The following is a 23,324-nucleotide window of genomic DNA, read 5'->3' on the forward strand; positions in this document are numbered from 1 at the left end:
CCCCTCCCCTCCCTCTCCCCTCCCCTCCCCTCCCCTCTCCTCTCCTCTCCTCTCCCCTCCTCCTCTCCCTCTCCTCCTCTCCTCTCCTCTCCCCTCCCTCCTCTCCCTCCCCTCCCCTCCCTCCTCCTCCTCCCTCCCTCTCCTCCCTCCCCTCCCCTCCTCCCCCTCCCCTCTGTGTCTAGTCAGGTCTTACAAAAAAAAAGTGTTATGAACCTTCTGTATAGTTTGATCACTGAATGTGTATTGAAATGGATGTAATAGCAGAGAGCATGTTCTGATAAGAAACAGATTGCTGTATGAAGACATGGCTCTGTCCCAAATGGCTCCCGATCCTGATCAAAAGTAGCGCCCTACATAGGGAGGGAATAGTAGGGTGTCATTTGGGATGCTTCCCATATACATGTATAGGGCCCCTAGTGAGTCCCCTTGTGAGTCCCCTAGTGAGGTTCCTATTGAGGCCCCTAGTGAGTCCCCTAGAGAAGTCCATAGTAAGTCCCCTAATGAGTCCCCTAGTGAGGCCCCTAGTGATTCCCCTAGTGAATCCCTTAGTGAGGCCCCTAGTGAGTCCCCTACTGAGGCCCCTAGTGAGTCCCCTAGCGAGGCTCCTAGTGAGTCCCCTAGTGAATACCTTAGTGAGGCCCCTAGTGAGTCCCCTAGTGAGGCCCCTAGTGAGTCCCCTAGTGAATCCCTTAGTGAGGCCCCTAGTGAGTCCCCTAGTGAGGCTCCTAGTGAGTCCCCTAGTGAATCCCTTAGTGAGGCCCCTAGTGAGTCCCCTAGTGAGGCTCCTAGTGAGTCCCCTAGTGAGGCCCCTAGTGAATCCCTAGGGAAGCCCAAGTGAGGCCCCTAGTGAAGCCCTAGTGAAGCTCCTAGTAAGGCCCCTAGTGAATCCCTGGTGAGGTCCCTAGTGAATCTCCTAGTAAGGCCCATAGTGAGGTCCCCAGTGAAGCTCCTAGTGAGGCCCCTAGTGAATCTCCTAGTAAGGCCCCTAGTGAGGTCTTTAGTGAAGCTCCTAGTGAGGTCCCTAGTGAGGTCCCTAGTGAAGCTCCTAGTGAGGTCCCCAGTGAGGTCCCTAGTGAAGCTCCTAGTGAGGTCCCTAGTGAGGTCCCTAGTGAGGTCCCTAGTGAAGCTCCTAGTGAGGTCCCTAGTGAGGTCCCTAGTGAAGCTCCTAGTGAGGTCCCTAGTGAGGTCCCTAGTGAGGTCCCTAGTGAGGTTCCTAGTGAAGCTCCTAGTGAGGTCCCTAGTGAGGTCCCTAGTGAGGTCCCTAGTGAAGCTCCTAGTGAGGTCCCTAGTGAGGTCCCTAGTGAGGCTCCTAGTGAGGTCCCTAGTGAGGTCCCTAGTGAGGTCCCTAGTGAGGTCCCTAGTGAGGTCCCTAGTGAGGTCCCTAGTGAGGTCCCTAGTGAGGTCCCTAGTGAGGTCCCTAGTGAAGCTCCTAGTGAGGTCCCTAGTGAGGTCCCTAGTGAGGTCCCTAGTGAGGTCCCTAGTGAGGTCCCTAGTGAAGTCCCTAGTGAGGTCCCTAGTGAGGTCTCTAGTGAGGTCCCTAGTGAGGTCCCTAGTGAAGCTCCTAGTGAGGTCCCTAGTGAGGTCCCTAGTGAGGCTCCTAGTGAGGTCCCTAGTGAAGCTCCTAGTGAGGTCCCTAGTGAGGTCCCTAGTGAGGTCCCTAGTGAGGTCCCTAGTGAAGCTCCTAGTGAGGTCCCTAGTGAGGTCCCTAGTGAGGTCCCTAGTGAGGTCCCTAGTGAGGTCCCTAGTGAGGTCCCTAGTGAGGTCCCTAGTGAGGTCCCTAGTGAGGTCCCTAGTGAGGCTCCTAGTGAGGTCCCTAGTGAGGTCCCTAGTGAGGTCCCTAGTGAGGCTCCTAGTGAGGTCCCTAGTGAGGCTCCTAGTGAGGTCCCTAGTGAGGTCCCTAGTGAGGTCCCTAGTGAGGTCCCTAGTGAAGCTCCTAGTGAGAAATAAAACTCTAAAAGAGTTGAAATTAAACGGAGCTGAGTCTGATGATAGACAGATATGTCTGTCTCTTCTCATATTAATGCCAGATGAGTTATCTTGGGAGCAGAGCAGAGCAGACAGGAAAAAAAGCAATATATTATGTTAATTCGATTGGTAATATTTGGCTTTTTCAGGCTTTTTGAGAATTTCCTGTCCTATGATTCCGGTGAACTAAGTCACCTTCATGGAACTTCAGAGTGTCCAGCATTCTGAGAATGTCTGGCAGGCAGGGAATTCTGCATCTCTTGGATTCCTGGATAATCCGCTCTGTCAGGAGTCTAGCTCTAGTCTGGGTACCAGTCTTTGTAGCTGACATTAATCTCATTGCTACTCCGGTGGTAGCAGGAGTGGAATGTTATAGCTGAATAGAGAATGGAAACCAGGCTAGTCTAGACCCACACATGGTCTGAATGTATGCAGTTTGGAAAAGACGGGGAAGGGAGGGGCAATGTTCTCGGGGATCATCAAGCTGTTGACCTGGGTTGAGGGGGAGAGGGGAGAGGTTGCTGGGGGGAAGCTCAGGTGACAGAGTTGGGTTGGGGAGTCTGTTATGCACGGAATGTGCTAGTTCCTTTTTGTGTCGCTGCATATGGTCCTACAGATGTAGCTTCCGTCTATGAGAGTGTCTCAGTAGTCTAACAAAGCTTTCTGTTCCCATCCACCATATTGTTTTCACCGACTGTCCAGGTTTTGAGATCAATGCAGATTAAGAAGAAAAGAAGAAGAGAGGTGGCCCCAACTCATTGAACGACTTTACTATAACCTACTTTATTCATTTATAACACATTCACAGTGCACTCATAGCCCTCTTCTTCTCAACAGCTCCTTCAACTGATTTCATTCAGTCCCACACTTTCTATAGGTTATATATGGTGGCACTGGAAGTTAAGTGGTTGACATATTGGCACAAAATAAACATAACCTAGTTCTACAATGTCCATATGGCATTGAACTTGACTAACCTACTTCTACAATGTGCATGTGGCATTGAACTTGACTAACCTACTTCTACAATGTCCATATGGCATTGAACTTGACTAACCTACTTCTACAATGTGCATGTGGCATTGAACTTGACTAACCTACTTCTACAATGTCCATATGGCATTGAACTTGACTAACCTACTTATGGCATTGAACTTGACTAACCTACTTCTACAATGTGCATATGGCATTGAACTTGACCTATATTTTGGCTCCACTTATTACTCTGGAAAATGATGCAACTGGGCACCGGAGACCACAAACCCCGCCCATAAGTGAATCAACGAGCCTAATCTTTACGCGGATTGGTAAGGAGTCTCCATTCATTGGTCCATTCTCATGCGCGTCATGACGGCTACCCGGAACACATAGAGATTGGAAGCCACGTTGACAACGAAGTGGTGTTTTGTTTCATTCCAAAACCGGTGAAATAACGGTAACTGCACCGGTGTGTCTGTCCAGCGGCCAAAGGGGTTGAAAATCGTACAGAAGGTAAGAGTACCTATTTTGCAAAGAACAATTTAAGCAATGTTCTGTTGTTCATTAATTCATTTATTGCTCAGTCAGACAAGCTAGCGAGTGGGAAAGCATCAAAGACCAAAATAGTAACGTTACTGCACCACTAAGTTACTGTCCATAGCCATTGCTAATGTTACAAGCCCTGTTAGTTATATTTGCTGCTGGAAGAACGAATACAGATTGCGAAACAGCTACAGTAAGTGTACAATTATCTGGTTGTAGCTGGCTAGTTATGCATTACAATGTACTGATTGATGTCTTGAACCTCAAACGAGATCATGCAAGCTACCTAACTGTTAACCTACCTAACTGTTAACCTACCTAACTGTTAACCTACCTAACTGTTAACCTACCTAACTGTTAACCTACCTAACTGTTAACCTACCTACCTGTTATGCTAAATATTCCCAACGGAAGTATACTGAACAAAAATATAAACGCAACATACAACAATGTTACAGTTAATCTGAGGAAATCAGTCAATTGACATAAATGAATTCGGCCCGAATCTATGTATTTCAGATGACTGGGAATGCAGATATGCATCTGTTGGTCACAGATACCTTAAAAGAAATGGGCCTCAGGATCTCGTCACGTTATTTCGGTGCATTCAAATTGCCATCGATAAAATGCAATTGTGTTTTTTTGTCCATAGTTTATTCCGGGCCCATACTATAACCACACCGCCGCCATGGGGCACTCTGTATACAACGTTGACCTCAGAAAACCGCTTGCACACATGACTCCATACACGTAGTCTGCGGTTGTGAGGCTGGTTGGACATACTGCCAAATTCTCTAAAATGACGGAGGCAGCTTATGGTAGACAAATAAACATTAAATGATCTGGCAACAGCTCTGGTGGACATTCCTTTATTCAGTATGCCTATTGCACACTCCCTCAACTTGAGATCTGCGGCAAAACTGCACAGTCTTAAGAGTGGCCTTTTGTTGTCCCCGGCACAAGGTGCACCTGTGTAATCATCATGCGGTTTAATCCGCTTCTTGAAATGCCACACCTGTCAGGTGGATGGATTATCTTGGCAGAGGACAAATGCTCACTAACAGGGATGTAAAGAAATTTGTGCACATAACTTGAGAGCGGTAAGCTTTTTGTGCGTGTAACTGTTTAGCTAAAGTTATTGTGCTGACTGTAAGATCTGGGCTTTGCAGGACAAGCCACTTCACCGGAAAGATGAGTGTAGGATTCATCGGAGCCGGCCAGCTGGCTCACGCACTGGTGAAAGGGTTCACATCTGCGGGTAAGAAACCACCAACCGGTTATGATGACCAACAGGCCGTGACCCATTTTCTAAAATCTGTCTGGCCAGGGCAGGTCACTCTGACTGCTCGTGTACACAAGACTGGGCCCTGAAATGTCAACAAACGGTAGCTGTTATCAGTTGCAGTTCCAGTGACGCAAATCTGTGTTGTGCCCTGACCTCACCTCTCTCTTTAATCCTTTCTGTGCCCATCCTCTGTCTCTCTCTCTCTCCCCCAGGTGTAATAGCTACTCAGAGAATCATAGCCAGTTCTCCAGATACTGATCTGCCTACTGTTGCTGGCCTGAGGGTAAGAGGCAGGGATGTGTGTTTGTTCTGTTTGTGTGCGAGAGAGGGACAGGCCTGTGGAAGTGTGTATTGTGTATGTGTGTTTAAATTGCCTTGCCTGGAAGGTGTGGATGTGTTTACGTGGCCTGGAAGGTGTGGATGTGTTTACGTGGCCTGGAAGGTGTGGATGTGTTTACGTGGCCTGGAAGGTGTGGATGTGTTTACGTGGCCTGGAAGGTGTGGATGTGTTTACGTGGCCTGGAAGGTGTGGATTAGAGGTCAACCAATTATGATTTTTCAACGCCGATACCGATTTATTGGCCCGCCAAAAAAAGCTGATACCGATTAACCTGCCGATTTAAATCAAAAATATATATTTTATGTGTGTGTTTGTAATAATGACAATTACAACAATACTGAATGAACCCTTTTATTTTAGCTTAATATAATACATAAATAAACTCTATTTAGTCTCAAATAAATAATGAAACATGTTCAATATGGTTTTAAATAATGCAAAAACAGTGTCGGAGAAGAAAGTAAAAGTGCAATATGTGCCAATGTAAAAAAAAGCCAACATTTAAGCTCCTTGCTCAGAACATGAGAACATATGAAACCTGGTGGTTCAATATTCCCAGTTAAGAAGTTTTAGGTTGTAGTTATTATAGGAATTATGACGCGTCAACTATTTCTCTCTACCATTTGTATTTCATAGACCTTTGACTATTGGATGTTCTAATAGGCACTTTAGTATTGCCAGTCTCATCTCAGGAATGAATAGGCATAAACAACGCTGTGCCTCAAGCATTGCTAAGAGCTGCTGGCAAACGCAGTAAAGTGCTGTTTGAATGAATGCTTACGAGCCTGCTGCTGCCTACCACCGCCCAGTCAGACTGCTCTATCAAATGATGGACTTAATTCTAATTAACACACAGCCTTTGATCATTAATATGGTCAAATACGGAACCATTCTGTATTTTATCTAACGGGTGGCATCCATAAGTCTAAATATTGTGCAATGTAACAGCAACCTTCAATGTTGTGTCATAATTGTGTAAAATTCTGTTTTGCAACGAGCCAGGCGGCCCAAACTACTGCATAAACCCCGACTCTGCTTCCACTGAACGCAAGAGAAGTGACACTATTTCCCTAGTTAATATTGCCTGCTAAAATGCATTTATTTTAACTAAATATGCAGGTTTAAAAAAAATATTCTTCTGTGTATTGATTTTAAGAAAGGCATTGATGTTTATGGTTAGGTACGTTCGTGCAACGATTGTGGTTGGTTCGCGAATGCTCTTTTGTTAAATCGTCACCCGTTTGGTAAAGTTGAAGTAGACTGTGATCTGACGATAAATATAACAGGCACCACATTGATTATATGCAACACAGGACAAGCTAGTTAACGTAGTAATATCATCAAGGCTAGGCTACCTGGGGCGGCAGGTAGCCTAGCGGGTTAGAGGCGGGTAGCCTAGTGGTTAGAGCTTTGGACTAGTAACCGAAAGGTTGCAAGAATGAATTCCCGAGCTGACAAGGTAAACATCTGTCGTTCTGCCCCTGAACAAAACTTGCCTAGTTGTTTTTATTTTTGTACCTTTATTTAACTAGTGATTGATTGTCTTTTCATAAGTTAAGTTTAAAGCTAGCTAGCAACTTACCATGGCCACAAGGTCCTTTTTACCCTGCACTCGCGTAACAGGTGGTCAGCTGATGTGTTTGCGTGGCCCTGAAGGGGGTGGGGGTGTTTGCATGGCCTGGAGGGGGTGTTTGCGTGGCCTGGATGGGGTGGGGGTGTTTACGTGGCCTGGAGGGTGTCTGTCTGTGTCTGAGTGTATAGGTAGATAATGCTTCAACGTTTGTATGAGGGCTCTGCATTGTGTGTGTACACATCCTAGAAGGCCTTGCATATTCACTCTTAACCTGTTTCTTCCTCTGTCTTCCTGTCTTTCTGTCTCTCCCTCCTCCTCTAGAAAATGGGTGCTATCCTCACCACCAGTAACAAGGAAGTGGTGAACAAGAGTGATGTCCTGTTCCTGGCAGTCAAACCCCACATCATCCCCTTTGTGCTGGATGAGATTGGACCAGACATAGAGGACAGACACCTTATAGTGTCCTGTGCTGCAGGAGTCACCATCAGCTCTATAGAGAAGGTCAGAAAACACACACTTGCATGGACACACAGAGAAGGTCAGAACCTGTCCTGGACCGGTCTGGTGGAGTCACCATCAGCTCTATAGAGAAGGTCAGAACCTGTCCTGGACCGGTCTGGTGGAGTCACCATCAGCTCTATAGAGAAGGTCAGAACCTGTCCTGGACCGGTCTGGTGGAGTCACCATCAGCTCTATAGAGAAGGTCAGAACCTGTCCTGGACCGATCTGGTGGAGTCACCATCAGCTCTGTAGAGAAGGTCAGAACCTGTCCTGGACCGGTCTGGTGGAGTCCATGGATCAATTGAAAAATAGTCTTGTGAGGTAGTGCCTATTTAGTTCTGTCCTCCATGTCAGAGGAAAACATAATGCAATGTTTTATGGTCACATGGGTATAGTGAAATGTTTTGTTTTACAGGGTCAGCCATAGTAGTACTGCGCCCATGGAGAAAATTAGGATTAAGTGCCTTGCTCAAGGGCACATGGACAGAGTTGTTGTTAATATTATTATCATTGGCTCTGGGATTTGAACTAGCAACCATTCGGTAACTGGCCCAATATTGAAGAACCTAAAGAACGGTCAATGGACCAGGTGTCTCTTTTAAACACCAGTGATGCCAGGACCCAAGAATTCCTCCGATAATCTCCTTTTATGACACTGTCCTCGTCACCTTTTTTCTTGTTATTTACATAACAGGGCCCCGTCTCCTCCATTTAGATGTCTCCTTCCGGTACCACCTGCGTGTAGTAGGAGGCTCCCACCGGTACCTCCTGCGTGTAGTCAGGATCAGCTCTAGGAGAAGGTCACCTCCTGTAGGACGTGTAGTAGGAGGGTCACCTCCTGCGTGTAGTAGGAGGGTACCTCCTGCGTGTAGTAGGAGGCTCCCTCCGGTGAAAATAGTCCTGCGTGTAGCAGGTGTAGGCTCCCTCCGGTACCTCCTGCGTGTAATGCAGGTTTTAGGTCCCTCCGGTACCTCCTGTGTGTAGCAGGAGGCTCCCTCCGTAGTACTGTGTGTCCCATGGAGTGTAGTAGGAGGCTCCCTCCGGTACCTCCTGCGTGTAGTAGGAGGCTCCCTCCGGTACCTCCTCCGTGTAGTAGGAGGCTCCCTCCGGTACCTCCTCCGTGTAGTAGGAGGCTCCTCCGGTACCACCTCCGTGAGTAGGAGGCTCCCTCCGGTACCACCTGTGTGTAGTAGGAGGCTCCCTCCTCCGGTAACACCTCTAACCAATATTATCATCCTCAGTCTGACCTCTCCCCATCCATCCACTCACTCACATGTTCTCTTGTCAAATAATTGATCTTGACAAATCTTACAAGTGTTTCTCTCTTTACCTCTCTCCCCTTCACTCACCCATCTCTCTCTCCCCTTCACTCACCCATCTCTCTCTCCCCTTCACTCACCCATCTCTCTCTCTCTCTCTCTCTCTCCCCTTCACTCACCCATCTCTCTCTCTCCTTTTCTCCCCCCAGAAGCTGCTTCAGTACCGTCCGTTCCCCAAGGTGATGAGGTGTATGACCAACACCCCCGTCGTGGTGAGAGAGGGAGCTACAGTCTACGCTACAGGAACACATGCTGAGGTACACACACACACACATTCACGAGGCACATTCTGAGGTACACACACACACATTCACTAGGCACATTCTGAGGTACACACACACACACATTCACTAGGCACATGCTGAGGTACACACACACACACATTCACTAGGCACATGCTGAGGTACACACACACACACATTCACTAGGCACATGCTGAGGTACACACACACACATTCACTAGGCACATTCTGAGGTACACACACATTCACTAGGCACATTCTGAGGTACACACACACACACACATTCACTAGGCACATGCTGAGGTACACACACACACACATTCACTAGGCACATGCTGAGGTACACACACACACACATTCACTAGGCACATGCTGAGGTACACACACACACACATTCACTAGGCACATGCTGAGGTACACACACACACACACACATTCACTAGGCACATGCTGAGGTACACACACACACACATTCACTAGGCACATGCTGAGGTACACACACACACACACACACATTCACTAGGCACATGCTGAGGTACACACACACACACACACACACACTAGGCACATTCTGAGGTACACACACACACTAGGCACATTCTGAGGTACACACACACACACTCACTAGGCACATTCTGAGGTACACACACACACACACACACACTCACTAGGCACATTCTGAGGTACACACACACACACTTCACTAGGCACATTCTGAGGTACACACACACACACACACTCACTAGGCACATTCTGAGGTACACACACACACACACACACACACTAGGCACATTCTGAGGTACACACACACACACACACACATTCACTAGGCACATTCTGAGGTACACACACACACACACACACTAGGCACATTCTGAGGTACACACACACACACACACACACTCACTAGGCACATTCTGAGGTACACACACACACACACACACACTCACTAGGCACATTCTGAGGTACACACACACACACACACACACTCACTAGGCACATTCTGAGGTACACACACACACACACACACACTCACTAGGCACATTCTGAGGTACACACACACACACACACACACACTCACTAGGCACATTCTGAGGTACACACACACACACACACACTCACTAGGCACATTCTGAGGTACACACACACACACACACACTCACTAGGCACATTCTGAGGTACACACACACACACACATCACTAGGCACATTCTGAGGTACACACACACACACACATTCACTAGGCACATTCTGAGGTACACACACACACACACATTCACTAGGCACATGCTGAGGTACACACACACACACACATTCACTAGGCACATGCTGAGGTACACACACACACACACATTCACTAGGCACATGCTGAGGTACACACACACACACACATTCACTAGGCACATGCTGAGGTACACACACACACACACACACACATTCACTAGGCACATTCTGAGGTACACACACACACACACACACTATTCACATTCTGAGGTACACACACACACACACACATTCACATTCATTCTGAGGTACACACACACACACACACACACATTCACTAGGCACATTCTGAGGTACACACACACACACACACACACATTCACTAGGCACATTCTGAGGTACACACACACACACACACACATTCACTAGGCACATTCTGAGGTACACACACACACACACACACACATTCACTAGGCACATTCTGAGGTACACACACACACACACACACACATTCACTAGGCACATTCTGAGGTACACACACACACACACACACATTCACTAGGCACATGCTGAGGTACACACACACACACACACACATTCACTAGGCACATGCTGAGGTACACACACACACACACACATTCACTAGGCACATGCTGAGGTACACACACACACACACACACATTCACTAGGCACATGCTGAGGTACACACACACACACACACATTCACTAGGCACATGCTGAGGTACACACACACACACATTCACTAGGCACATGCTGAGGTACACACACACACACACACACATTCACTAGGCACATGCTGAGGTACACACACACACACACACATTCACTAGGCACATGCTGAGGTACACACACACACACACACACATTCACTAGGCACATTCTGAGGTACACACACACACACACACACATTCACTAGGCACATTCTGAGGTACACTAAAACACACACACACACACATTCACTAGGCACATGCTGAGGTACACACACACACACATTCACTAGGCACATTCTGAGGCACACACATTCACTACACATTCTGACACACACATTCACTAGGCACATTCTGAGGTACACACACACACACACACACATTCACTAGGCACATTCTGAGGTACACACACACACACACACACATTCACTAGGCACATTCTGAGGCACACACACACACACACACATTCACTAGGCACATTCTGAGGCACACACACACACACTAGGCTCATTCTGAGGCACACACATTCACTAGGCACATTCTGAGGCACACACATTCACTCGGCTCATTCTGAGGCACACACATTCACTCGGCTCATTCTGAGGCACACATTCACTGGCTCATTCTGAGGCACACACATTCACTCGGCTCATTCTGAGGCACACACATTCACTCGGCTCATTCTGAGGCACACACATTCACTAGGCACATTCTGAGGTACACACACACACACATTCACTAGGCACATTCTGAGGTACACACACATTCACTAGGCACATTCTGAGGTACACACACACACACATTCACTAGGCACATTCTGAGGTACACACACATTCACTAGGCACCAAACAGAAGAAAACCGGGTGAACCTGTTTCCGTTGGGGCAAAAAAAATTCTACAGTGAAATAAGGGTAAAATCTCCATCTCTTTTATCTTAATACCGTTATCGCTTTCCCCATCTCTCCCCCAGGTGGAGGATGGTAAGTTGTTGGAACAGCTGATGGCCAGTGTTGGGTTCTGTACAGAGGTGGAGGAGGACCTTATCGATGCCGTCACCGGCCTCAGTGGCAGCGGCCCCGCCTACGTGAGTCACTGACCTATCATAGAGGGGTAGAGGGGCCTGGCCATGCCTACGTGAGTCACTGACCTATCATAGAGGGGTAGAGGGGCCTGGCCATGCCTACGTGAGTCACTGACCTATCATAGAGGGGTAGAGGGGCCTGGCCATGCCTACGTGAGTCACTGACCTATCATAGAGGGGCCTGGCCATGCCTATGTGAGGGCTCAGCCTGTATTTACCTCAGCCAAATAAAGCAGGCGTTCACAGCTCTGGATGCCCTCGCCGATGGAGGGGTGAAGATGGGTCTACCCAGGAGACTAGCGGTCAGACTGGGAGCTCAGGCACTACTGGTCAGTAACATCATAGTATCACACTGTCATTACACTGTCATTACACTGTCATTACACTGTCATTACACTGTCATTACACTGTCATTACACTGTCATTACACTGTCATCACGTCATTACACTGTCTCACGTCATTACACTGTCACCTCCATTACACTGTCACATTACACTGTCAGCACCCACTCACAACACTGTCATTTACACTGTCAGTGAGTGATTTCATTACACTGTCCTAAATAAAGTCAGTGGTTGTCATTACACGTGTCATTACACGTGTCACACGTCATTACACTGTCACAGGCGTCATTACAGCTGTCATTACACTGCCCTCGTCATTACAGTCATTACACTGTCATTACACTGGGTTACACTGTCAGTCACACGTCATTACACTGTCACACGTCATTACACTGTCTCACGTCATTACACTGTCACGTCATTCTGTCTCACGTCATTACACTGTCTAGCTGGTCATTACACTGTCATTACACTGTCACACGTCATTACACTGTCATTACACTGTCACACGTCATTACACTGTCACACGTCATTACACTGTCACACGTCATTACACTGTCACACGTCATTACACTGTCACACGTCATTACACTGTCACACGTCATTACACTGTCACACGTCATTACACTGTCACACGTCATTACACTGTCACACGTCATTACACTGTCACACTTACACTGTCACACGTCATTACACTGTCACACGTCATTACACTGTCACACGTCATTACACTGTCACACGTCATTACACTGTCATTACACTGTCACACGTCATTACACTGTCATTACACTGTCACACGTCATTACACTGTCACACGTCATTACACTGTCACACGTCATTACACTGTCACACGTCATTACACTGTCATCATTACACTGTCACACGTCATTACACTGTCATTACACTGTCACACGTCATTACACTGTCACACGTCATTACACTGTCACACGTCATTACACTGTCACACGTCATTACACTGTCACACGTCATTACACTGTCATTACACTGTCATTTACACTGTCATTACACTGTCACACGTCATTACACTGTCATTACACTGTCACACGTCATTACACTGTCATTACACTGTCTCACGTCATTACACTGTCACACGTCATTACACTGTCACACGTCATTACACTGTCACACGTCATTACACTGTCATTACACTGTCTCACGTCATTACACTGTCACACGTCATTACACTGTCTCACGTCATTACACTGGTCAGTACTGTACTAACAGCAACCCATAGTTACACCAGACAGACCGGAGCCCAAACTGCAACCCATCGTTACACCAGACAGACCGGAGCCCAAACAGCAACCCATCGTTACACCAGACAGACCGGAGCCCAAACAGCAACCCATCGTTACACCAGACAGTCCAGAGCCCAAACAGCAACCCATCGTTACACCAGACAGACCGGAGCCCAAACAGCAACCCATCATTACACCAGACAGACCGGAGCCCAAACAGCAACCCATCATTACACCAGACAGACCAGAGCCCAAACAGCAACCCATCATTACACCAGACAGACCGGAGCCCAAACAGCAACCCATCATTACACCAGACAGCAACAGCAACCCATCGACAGACCAGAGCCCAAACAGCAACCCATCGTTACACCAGACAGACCGGAGCCCAAACAGCAACCCATCGTTACACCAGACAGACCGGAGCCCAAACAGCAACCCATCGTTACACCAGACAGACCGGAGCCCAAACAGCAACCCATCGTTACACCAGACAGACCAGAGCCCAAACAGCAACCCATCGTTACACCAGACAGACCGGAGCCCAAACAGCAACCCATCGTTACACCAGACAGACCGGAGCCCAAACAGCAACCCATCATTACACCAGACAGACCAGAGTAACAGTAGTAAAATGGAGGACCGTTTCTCTGAATTCAACATGACATTTTTTTGCGTTGGAATTTCACTTTGTTGCCTGTGTAGAACACATTTAAAACATTGTCACACTGCATTGTTCTTAGCCCCAGGCTAGACTGGTCCTGGGATAGCTTAATTAACCTGTGTTCACACAAGCATTTGCTAAGTCTGGACTAAGCTACGGAGTCACTTGTATTCCTTAGGCCTGAGCTAACGGACAAACACAACATGCAACCAACACATCGGACACACGACCAATGTTAGAAGCAATACGACGTTTATTAACACATTATTTCACATTGCTTCTAGACTAGCATTTGTTTTCCAACAGTACTAGTTTGTATAAACCTTGCTGTCTGCCTGACCTTAAGTCATTTTTCACTTATGAAATTAGATCTCACCCCTGTAAAGACGATGCTGTGCACGAACGAGACGGCAACTTTTCTGATCCCGGCGAAATCATGCAACAATAATAATATTATCATGGATATATCCAATTACAGTAAATGTCAATATTAAATCTATGAAATAAACGAGAATTGAGAATTTGCTGCCCTTCCAGCTGTAGAGTTTTTAGCTTTAGTTGGCTGAGTAAGAAGACGTTAGCCAGCCTGCTACATAGCAACCATTTCTGTTAGGCATAGCAACCAATGTTTTTGCCCGGATGAAAGTGTTTTGTCCTCAGATGGAATAGTCCTCAATGTAACATGCAGAACGCATCGCAAGCATATGTACATTAAGGGATTGTGATTGGACAGTGACTATTCTAGGCGATGTTCTTGACCCGGATTCACACTCACTGGCAATTTATGCACGGTGTTTCTGGGGCTAGTGTGCGCGGTGTTTCTGGGGCTAGTGTGCGCGGTGTTTCTGGGGCTAGTGTGCGCGGTGTTTCTGGGGCTAGTGTGCGCGGTGTTTCTGGGGCTAGTGTGCGCGGTGTTTCTGGGGCTAGTGTGCGCGGTGTTTCTGGGGCTAGTGTGCGCGGTGTTTCTGGGGCTAGTGTGCGCGGTGTTTCTGGGGCTAGTGTGCGCGGTGTTTCTGGGGCTAGTGTGCGCGGTGTTTCTGGTTGCTGTTTCTGGGGCTAGTGTGCGCGGTGTTTCTGGGGCTAGTGTGCGCGGTGTTTCTGGGGCTAGTGTGCGCAGTGTTTCTGGGGCTAGTGTGCGCAGTGTTTCTGGGGCTAGTGTGCGCAGTGTTTCTGGGGCTAGTGTGCGCTGTCTGAGCTATCGCTACTCTGGAGCAGGGCAGCTAGCTTGTGCTAAGGTGGATGCTATCCCACTTTACAATGTGTGAACACTCGCTTAGTCCCGGGCTAATCCCAGATTGTAAATAATGATGACCCCCCCCCCCCCAGCTCCCATTTTAATTCTAAAATCTAAACGGAGTCAATATGATGCCCTTGCTGGTTTTGTGGTTGACTGATGGTGACTCCCTCCCTCTGTCTCTCTCTCCTCCTTCACCCACAGGGAGCAGCTAAGATGTTGTTGGACTCTGAGCTGCACCCTGGCCAGCTGAAGGACAATGTGTGTTCGCCTGGGGGAGCCACCATCCACGCCCTGCACGTGATGGAGAGTGGCGGATTCCGCAGTCTGCTCATCAACGCCGTGGAGGCTTCTTGTATCAGGACACGGTGAGGGGACACACACACACACACACACACACACACCTGAAACCAGACACACACAGACATGCTGACTTACCTCCTCCCCTCCTCCTCAGGGAGCTGCAGTTCCTAGCGGACCAGGAGCGCATCTCCCCGGCAGCCATTAAGAAGACAACCCTGGACAAGGTCCTGCAGCAGCCTGGGGTCAGCCAGGGGTCAGGGGTCAACGGCAAGCCAGGACTCAGCCTCAGGAGAAACCCCCCAGGATCTGTCAAGAAGAACAACTGAGATGGAGACACACACACACACCACCTATAACACCAGGACTCAGCGTCAGGAGAACCCCCCCACCCCCCCCAGGATCTGTCAAGAAGAACTGAGATGGAGACACACACACACACCACCTATAACACCAGGACTCAGCCTCAGGAGAACCCCCCCCCCCAGGATCTGTCAAGAAGAACTGAGATGGAGACACACACACACACCACCTATAACACCAGGACTCAGCGTCAGGAGAACCCCTCCCCCCCAGGATCTGTCAAGAAGAACAGCGATAGATGGACACACTCTCTCACAACATTTGGAAACGCAGCTTGCACAGACCCATAGCCTTGTCTGACAGGGAGTCCGTGTACGCTCACGAGAACAGAAATGCATGTACAACATGCTGCCTGTCTACCTTGTCTTCAGTCTGTCTGAGGATGTGTGTCTCCACGGTGATGACGACCCAATGGGCCAAAACATCAGTGAATATTTCAGATAGAAATGCAATGCATAGAGCTGACATGATTCCTTATTCTGCATGACAGAGGAATGCATAGAATCTGTTCTTTGCAATTTCTTTCTGAGCGTTTTCTTTTTAATGTTGCCCCTGCAGCCGAAGCAGGCGACAGATGGTTTCAGTGATGGCTTTTTTTGCCTGATGACTCAAACTGAATTCTTCCCACTGCTCTGTTCACTGCTCTGTTCACTGCTCTGTTCACTGCTCTGTTCACTGCTCTGTTCACTGCTCTGTTCACTGCTCTGTTCACTGCTCTGTTCACTGCTCTGTTCACTGCTCTGTTCACTGCTCTGTTCACTGCTCTGTTCACCGCTCTGTTCACCGCTCTGTTCACTGCTCTGTTCACTGCTCTGTTCACTGCTCTGTTCACTGCTCTGTTCACTGCTCTGTTCACCGCTCTGTTCACCGCTCTGTTCACCGCTCTGTTCACCGCTCTGTTCACCGCTCTGTTCACCGCTCTGTTCACTGCTCTGTTCACTGCTCTGTTCACTGCTCTGTTCACCGCTCTGTTCACCGCTCTGTTCACTGCTCTGTTCACTGCTCTGTTCACTGCTCTGTTCACTGCTCTGTTCACTGCTCTGTTCACTGCTCTGTTCACTGCTCTGTTCACCGCTCTGTTCACTGCTCTGTTCACTGCTCTGTTCACCGCTCTGTTCACTGCTCTGTTCACTGCTCTGTTCACTGCTCTGTTCACTGCTCTGTTCACTGCTCTGTTCACCGCTCTGTTCACCGCTCTGTTCACCGCTCTGTTCACTGCTCACTGCTCTGTTCACCTCTGTTCTGCTCTGTTCACCGCTCTGTTCACCGCTCTGTTCACTGCTCTGTTCACTGCTCTGTTCACTGCTCTGTTCACCGCTCTGTTCACTGCTCTGTTCACCGCTCTGTTCACTGCTCTGTTCACTGCTCTGTTCACTGCTCTGTTCACCGCTCTGTTCACTGCTCTGTTCACTGCTCTGTTCACTGCTCTGTTCACTGCTCTGTTCACTGCTCTGTTCACTGCTCTGTTCACTGCTCTGTTCACTGCTCTGTTCACTGCTCTGTTCACTGCTCTGTTCACTGCTCTCTGTTCACTGCTCTCTGTTCACTGCTCTCTGTTCACTGCTCTCTGTTCACTGCTCTGTTCACTGCTCTCTGTTCACTGCTCTGTTCACTGCTCTGTTCACCGCTCTGTTCACCGCTCTGTTCACCGCTCTGTTCACCGCTCTGTTCACAGCGCTCTGTTCACTGCTCTGTTCACTGCTCTGTTCACTGCCTGTTCACTGCTCTGTTCACTGCTCTGTTCACTGCTCTGTTCACTCTCTGTTCACTGCTCTGTTCACTGCTCTGTTCACTGCTCTGTTCACTGCTCTGTTCACTGCTCTGTTCACTGCTCTGTTCACCGCTCTGTTCACTGCTCTGTTCACCGCTCTGTTCACCGCTCTGTTCACTGCTCTGTTCACTGCTCTGTTCACCGCTCTGTTCACTGCTGTTCGCCGCTCTGTTCACCGCTCTGTTCTGTTCACTGCTCTGTTCACTGCTCTGTTCACTGCTCTGTTCACTGCTCTGTTCACTGCTCTGTTCACTGCTCTGTTCACTGCTCTGTTCACCGCTCTGTTCACCGCTCTGTTCAGTGTTCTCTGTTCACCGCTCTGTTCACTGTTCGCTCTGTTCACTGCTCTGTTCACTGCTCTGTTCACTGCTCTGTTCACTGCTCTGTTCACTGCTCTGTTCACTGCTCTGTTCACTGCTCTGTTCACTGCTCTGTTCACTGCTCTGTTCACTGCTCTGTTCACCGCTCTGTTCACCGCTCTGTTCACTGCTCTCTGTTCACTGCTCTGTTCACTGCTCTGTTCACTGCTCTGTTCACTGCTCTCTGTTCACTGCTCTCTGTTCACTGCTCTGTTCACTGCTCTCTGTTCACTGCTCTGTTCACTGCTCTGTTCACCGCTCTGTTCACCGCTCTGTTCACCGCTCTGTTCACCGCTCTGTTCACCGCTCTGTTCACCGCTCTGTTCACCGCTCTGTTCACCGCTCTGTTCACCGCTCTGTTCACCGCTCTGTTCACCGCTCTGTTCACTGCTCTGTTCACCGCTCTGTTCACCGCTCTGTTCACCGCTCTGTTCACCGCTCTGTTCACCGCTCTGTTCACCGCTCTGTTCACCGCTCTGTTCACTGCTCTGTTCACTGCTCTGTTCACCGCTCTGTTCACTGCTCTGTTCACTGCTCTGTTCTGTTCACTGCTCTGTTCACTGCTCTGTTCACCGCTCTGTTCACTGCTCTGTTCTGTTCACCGCTCTGTTCACTCTGTTCACCGCTCTGTTCACCGCTCTGTTCACTGCTCTGTTCACTGCTCTGTTCACCGTTCACTGCTCTGTTCACCGCTCTGTTCACCGCTCTGTTCACTGCTCTGTTCACTGCGCTCTGTTCACTGCTCTGTTCACTGCTCTGTTCACTGCTCTGTTCACCGCTCTGTTCTCTGTTCACCGCTGTTCACTTCTGTTCACCGCTCTGTTCACTGCTCTGTTCACTGCTCTGTTCACTGCTCTGTTCACCGCTCTGTTCACTCTCTGTTCACTGCTCTGTTCACTGCTCTGTTCACCGCTCTGTTCACCGCTCTGTTCACCGCTCTGTTCACCGCTCTCTGTTCACTGTTCACTGCTCTGTTCACGCTCTCTGTTCACGCTCTGTTCACCGCTCTGTTCACTGCTCTCTGTTCACTGCTCTCTGTTCACTGCTCTGTTCACCGCTCTCTGTTCACCGCTCTCTGTTCACTGCTCTCTGTTCACTGCTCTGTTCACTGCTCTGTTCACTGCTCTCTGTTCACTGCTCTCTGTTCACTGCTCTCTGTTCACTGCTCTCTGTTCACTGCTCTCTGTTCACTGCTCTCTGTTCACTGCTCTCTGTTCACCGCTCTGTTCACTGCTCTCTGTTCACTGCTCTGTTCACTCTGTTCACTGCTCTGTTCACTGCTCTGTTCTCTGTTCACTGCTCTGTTCTGTTCACTGCTCTCTGTTCACTGCTCTCTGTTCACTGCTCTCTGTTCACTCTCTGTTCCTGCTCTGTTCTCTGTTCACTGCTCTGCTCTGTTCACTGCTCTGTTCACTGCTCTGTTCACTGCTCTGTTCACCGCTCTGTTCACCGCTCTCTGTTCACTGCACACGTTGAAGTTGTTTGTGGTGATGTCATAATGAGGGATGTTGTATAAAAGTCCTCAGCGATTGGATCATCTCGAACCAATCAGAGCATCAAAGCCAATGACACATTTTTTTTTTAAATGCCTCTTTACTCACGTGTGCTTTGGTTCTGGCCCAACCCATTGGTTTCTGGGACCAATCGGAACCTTTGTTTGTGTTCAGGAAAACCGTCAGGGGCGGGATACTCAGATCCAGACTCATTGTGGAGAATTAATGCTAGTGGTCTAGTGTTTTCATGGGAGCAAGGTACCTAGGCAAGCTATTACTAAGGTAGTGTCCCAAATTGCACCCTATTCTCCCCCTCCCCAATAGGGGTCAAAGGTAGTGCACTATAAAGGAAATAGGCTGCCATTTGGGATTTACACCAAGTGTACTATACAGACAGTTACAATGTATTTTATATGAAGCCAGATCACGCCATGAAAACCCTTTTGCTTGTTGTCATTATTCTTGTCATTATTCTTGTCAGTATTCTTGTCATTATTCTTTTGGCCGACAGTGTTATTGGACTGAACAACAATTGTTTTGAGTTTTTGTTTTTTTACATAGTATATTGTCTGTATGTTGCGGTCACCATCAGGACAAAAAATGAACACTAGCCACCAGACAAGTGAACACTAGCCACCAGACAAGTGAACACTAGCCACCAGACAAGTGAACACTAGCCACCAGACAAGTGAACACTAGCCACCAGACAAGTGAACACTAGCCACCAGACAAGTGAACACTAGCCACCAGACAAGTGAACACTAGCCACCAGACAAGTGAACACTAGCCACCAGACAAGTGAACACTAGCCACCAGACAAGTGAACACTAGCCACCAGACAAGTGAACACTAGCCACCAGACAAGTGAACACTAGCCACCAGACAAGTGAACACTAGCCACCAGACAAGTGAACACTAGCCACCAGACAAGTGAACACTAGCCACCAGACAAGTGAACACTAGCCACCAGACAAGTGAACACTAGCCACCAGACAAGTGAACACTAGCCACCAGACAAGTGAACACTAGCCACCAGACAAGTGAACACTAGCCACCAGGCAAGTGAACACTAGCCACCAGACAAGTGAACACTAGCCACCAGACAAGTGAACACTAGCCACCAGACAAGTGAACACTAGCCACCAGGCAAGTGAACACTAGCCACCAGACAAGTGAACACTAGCCACCAGACAAGTGAACACTAGCCACCAGGCACTAGCCACCGGACAAGTGAACACTAGCCACCGGACAAGTGAACACTAGCCACCGGACAAGTGAACACTAGCCACCGGACAAGTGAACACTAGCCACCAGACAAGTGAACACTAGCCACCAGACAAGTGAACACTAGCCACCGGACAAGTGAACACTAGCCACCGGACAAGTGAACACTAGCCACCGGACAAGTGAACACTAGCCACCAGACAAGTGAACACTAGCCACCGGACAAGTGAACACTAGCCACCAGACAAGTGAACACTAGCCACCAGACAAGTGAACACTAGCCACCAGACAAGTGAACACTAGCCACCAGGCAAGTGAACACTAGCCACCAGACAAGTGAACACTAGCCACCAGACAAGTGAACACTAGCCACCAGACAAGTGAACACTAGCCACCAGACAAGTGAACACTAGCCACCAGACAAGTGAACACTAGCCACCAGACAAGTGAACACTAGCCACCAGACAAGTGAACACTAGCCACTAGTCATCTGCATAGATTACCAGAACTAAACCAGACCTGGAGACGTGTTTAACATCTCAGTAACCACAGCAACGTGATGTAACAATCTGATCATCTGCATAGATTACCAGAACTAAACCAGACCTGGAGACGTGTTCAACATCTCAGTAACCACAGCAACGTGATGTAACAATCTGATCATCTGCAGACATATTCAGTCTCTGTTAAGTGAGGAAGACTCATCCTTCAGTGAAGAAGATGCTACCATGTTATTATGTCTGAAAGGGAACGTGGGATTTAACCTTCCAGTATATTTACTTTATCTCTGTCGTCAGTCACTTTAATGGAACTATTCATGTGTATGTTTTGATACTGATTAGGACAATGTGTATGGTCAATTACCAAAGGCTCTGTCCTACATTGTACATTGAGTTAGCATATGTTAGTGAAAGGAGGCAAGTCGAGGAATTTACATACCATAGAGTATTGGGATGCAGCCCAGCTCTAGCTGTTCAGTTGTTTCAACTCAGCATCTGGAGACACAGAGGAAGTCACAGTATGTGGACGTGTGTGTGTGTGTGTGTCCCTGTTGCCTTGACAAGTACAGTTCTACAGATGTCATGGCCCGTCATCGTCATGTACTCAACGGGGGACAGACGGGGTGAAGTTTCAACCCCAGTGCCCCCACGGATACAAATAGACATTAGTGAAGACTGGCTGTGTACCAAATGGCACCCTGTTCCCTACATAGTGCTCTGAGGGTCCTGGTCCAGTGTTGTCTACTATACAGGGAATGTGGTGGCATTTGGGAGTCAGGATGCAGACAGTTTTCCCTCGCTGCCATAGATACGGATTCTGATTGGTTGGCGAGGGAGGAAACGAGCCGCCGGTTTTAGAACCCTGTCGGCAATCTGGGTGGGTGACATCTCAGGTCCAGGAGAGGTTCAGGTCAGGGTGGATGTGGCATTTTATTCCCTATATAGTGCAACACTTCTGACTAGGACCCATAGGGCTGTGGTCAAAAGTAGTGCACTAGGAAATGTGGGTGCCAATGAGCATGCAGACTGGCTCCTGGGGTTACCCAACGTCAACATCTACTTTTTGGTGGCACATTGCTATTTAAATAGTTATGGGGGTGTCACGCCCTGGTCTTAGTGTCCGTGACAGGGGGTGACCCCCAGCCCTCCTGCAATTCAAATCATGGTTCATTTCCTGTCTTTTTTTCTCTCCTTTTCTACTCTAAACTTTAAAGTCAAACTAAAAGAAAGTCATTTACTTCCACAATAACTTTTATATTGCCTTCGACAATATTACAGGACGCAGGCCAATTGTTTGCCTCTGAAATATGACTGCAGAAGACCATGTTGTGTGAGAGTTGTCCTCCACGGCGTGTCCATTGTAAAGTCTGCAGTTTGAATAGACGACAGGCTTTACGAGGCACCAGGTATAGAAGGTAATGACAATATGCAGGAAAAGCGTGGAGACAAGCGGCTGTGGAGATAAATGTTCCCCAATCACAGCGGAACAATACTAACCGCTTGCAGCCGACAGGATTACCTAGATTACTGTTAAAAGTGGGCCTTTGATTAAAGTGTGTGTGTAAAAAAATAAAAATAAAGGCCTTGATTAAAACTGTCTCCAGCGTCCCACTCCACGCTCCCGGCCCCAGAGGCTCTGTCGGCGTCCCTAATTCCACCCTACTCCCTATATAGTTGACTGATTTGGACCAGAGCCCTGGTCAAAGGTAATACACTATAAAATGAATAGGGTGCTATCTGGGACGCAGCCTCTGTTTGTGTGTGGTGGGTTTTCAGGAGGAAGGGTTAGTACTGGAGACGCTGAAGTGGTTCACTAATCCCTCTTTTATTCTGAAAGGTTATTCTCCGCTGTGGTTGAGATAAGTCCTGCTCCTCGAGGCTTCCATTTGACTCTCAATAACACACACACCTACACACAGTGTCGTCGGGAGAGTTCAATAGTGGTTAATCCTCCCACACAGTGTGTGTGTGTGTGTCATTCCAAAGGCCTTTGAACAGGAGGAATGCACCCGTCTTTTTCACTTGTCCTAGGCC

General features: G+C 48.3%; 2 protein-coding genes and 1 long non-coding RNA gene across 20 annotated transcripts; 2 read left to right on the forward strand and 1 right to left on the reverse strand.

The window, feature by feature from the left end:
* The first annotated feature begins 322 nt into the window (after window positions 1–322).
* On the forward strand, window positions 323–1,947 carry LOC127931945 (cell surface glycoprotein 1-like). The gene is made up of 2 exons (XM_052526099.1): window positions 323–805; window positions 934–1,947. Exons 1-2 carry the CDS (start codon window positions 386–388, stop codon window positions 1,945–1,947), a joined length of 1,434 nt encoding a protein of 477 aa, XP_052382059.1. The 5' UTR covers window positions 323–385.
* Window positions 1,948–3,200: 1,253 nt separating this feature from the next.
* Window positions 3,201–16,659, forward strand: LOC118379158 (pyrroline-5-carboxylate reductase 1, mitochondrial-like). 3 transcript variants are annotated; one of them, XM_052528889.1, is made up of 10 exons: window positions 3,213–3,456; window positions 4,656–4,744; window positions 4,984–5,054; window positions 7,006–7,185; window positions 8,654–8,761; window positions 11,668–11,781; window positions 12,015–12,107; window positions 15,485–15,648; window positions 15,738–15,918; window positions 16,096–16,659. In XM_052528889.1, the coding sequence occupies exons 2-9, from the start codon at window positions 4,678–4,680 to the stop codon at window positions 15,907–15,909; spliced, it is 969 nt and encodes a 322-aa protein (XP_052384849.1). In that variant the 5' UTR covers window positions 3,213–3,456; window positions 4,656–4,677; the 3' UTR covers window positions 15,910–15,918; window positions 16,096–16,659. The 3 variants fall into 3 exon arrangements, with proteins under 3 accessions (XP_052384851.1, XP_052384849.1, XP_052384850.1); XM_052528890.1 differs by lacking the exons at window positions 3,213–3,456; window positions 16,096–16,659 and adding an exon at window positions 4,525–4,586 and having other exon boundaries at window positions 15,738–16,078; XM_052528891.1 differs by lacking the exons at window positions 15,485–15,648; window positions 15,738–15,918; window positions 16,096–16,659 and adding an exon at window positions 14,416–14,648 and having other exon boundaries at window positions 3,201–3,456.
* LOC127932638 (uncharacterized) lies at window positions 16,442–19,819 on the reverse strand. 16 transcript variants are annotated; one of them, XR_008146233.1, is made up of 6 exons: window positions 19,512–19,819; window positions 19,183–19,294; window positions 17,259–17,520; window positions 16,920–16,957; window positions 16,728–16,849; window positions 16,442–16,585 (listed from the first exon to the last, which is right to left on the reverse strand). It is a non-coding gene; the product is annotated as an uncharacterized LOC127932638 (long non-coding RNA). The 16 variants fall into 16 exon arrangements; XR_008146232.1 differs by lacking the exon at window positions 16,920–16,957; XR_008146229.1 differs by lacking the exon at window positions 16,920–16,957 and having other exon boundaries at window positions 16,728–16,861.
* Window positions 19,820–23,324: the final 3,505 nt, after the last annotated feature.

This window comes from Oncorhynchus keta, chromosome 10 (assembly GCF_023373465.1).
Source record: "Oncorhynchus keta strain PuntledgeMale-10-30-2019 chromosome 10, Oket_V2, whole genome shotgun sequence".
NCBI lineage: Eukaryota > Metazoa > Chordata > Actinopteri > Salmoniformes > Salmonidae > Oncorhynchus > Oncorhynchus keta.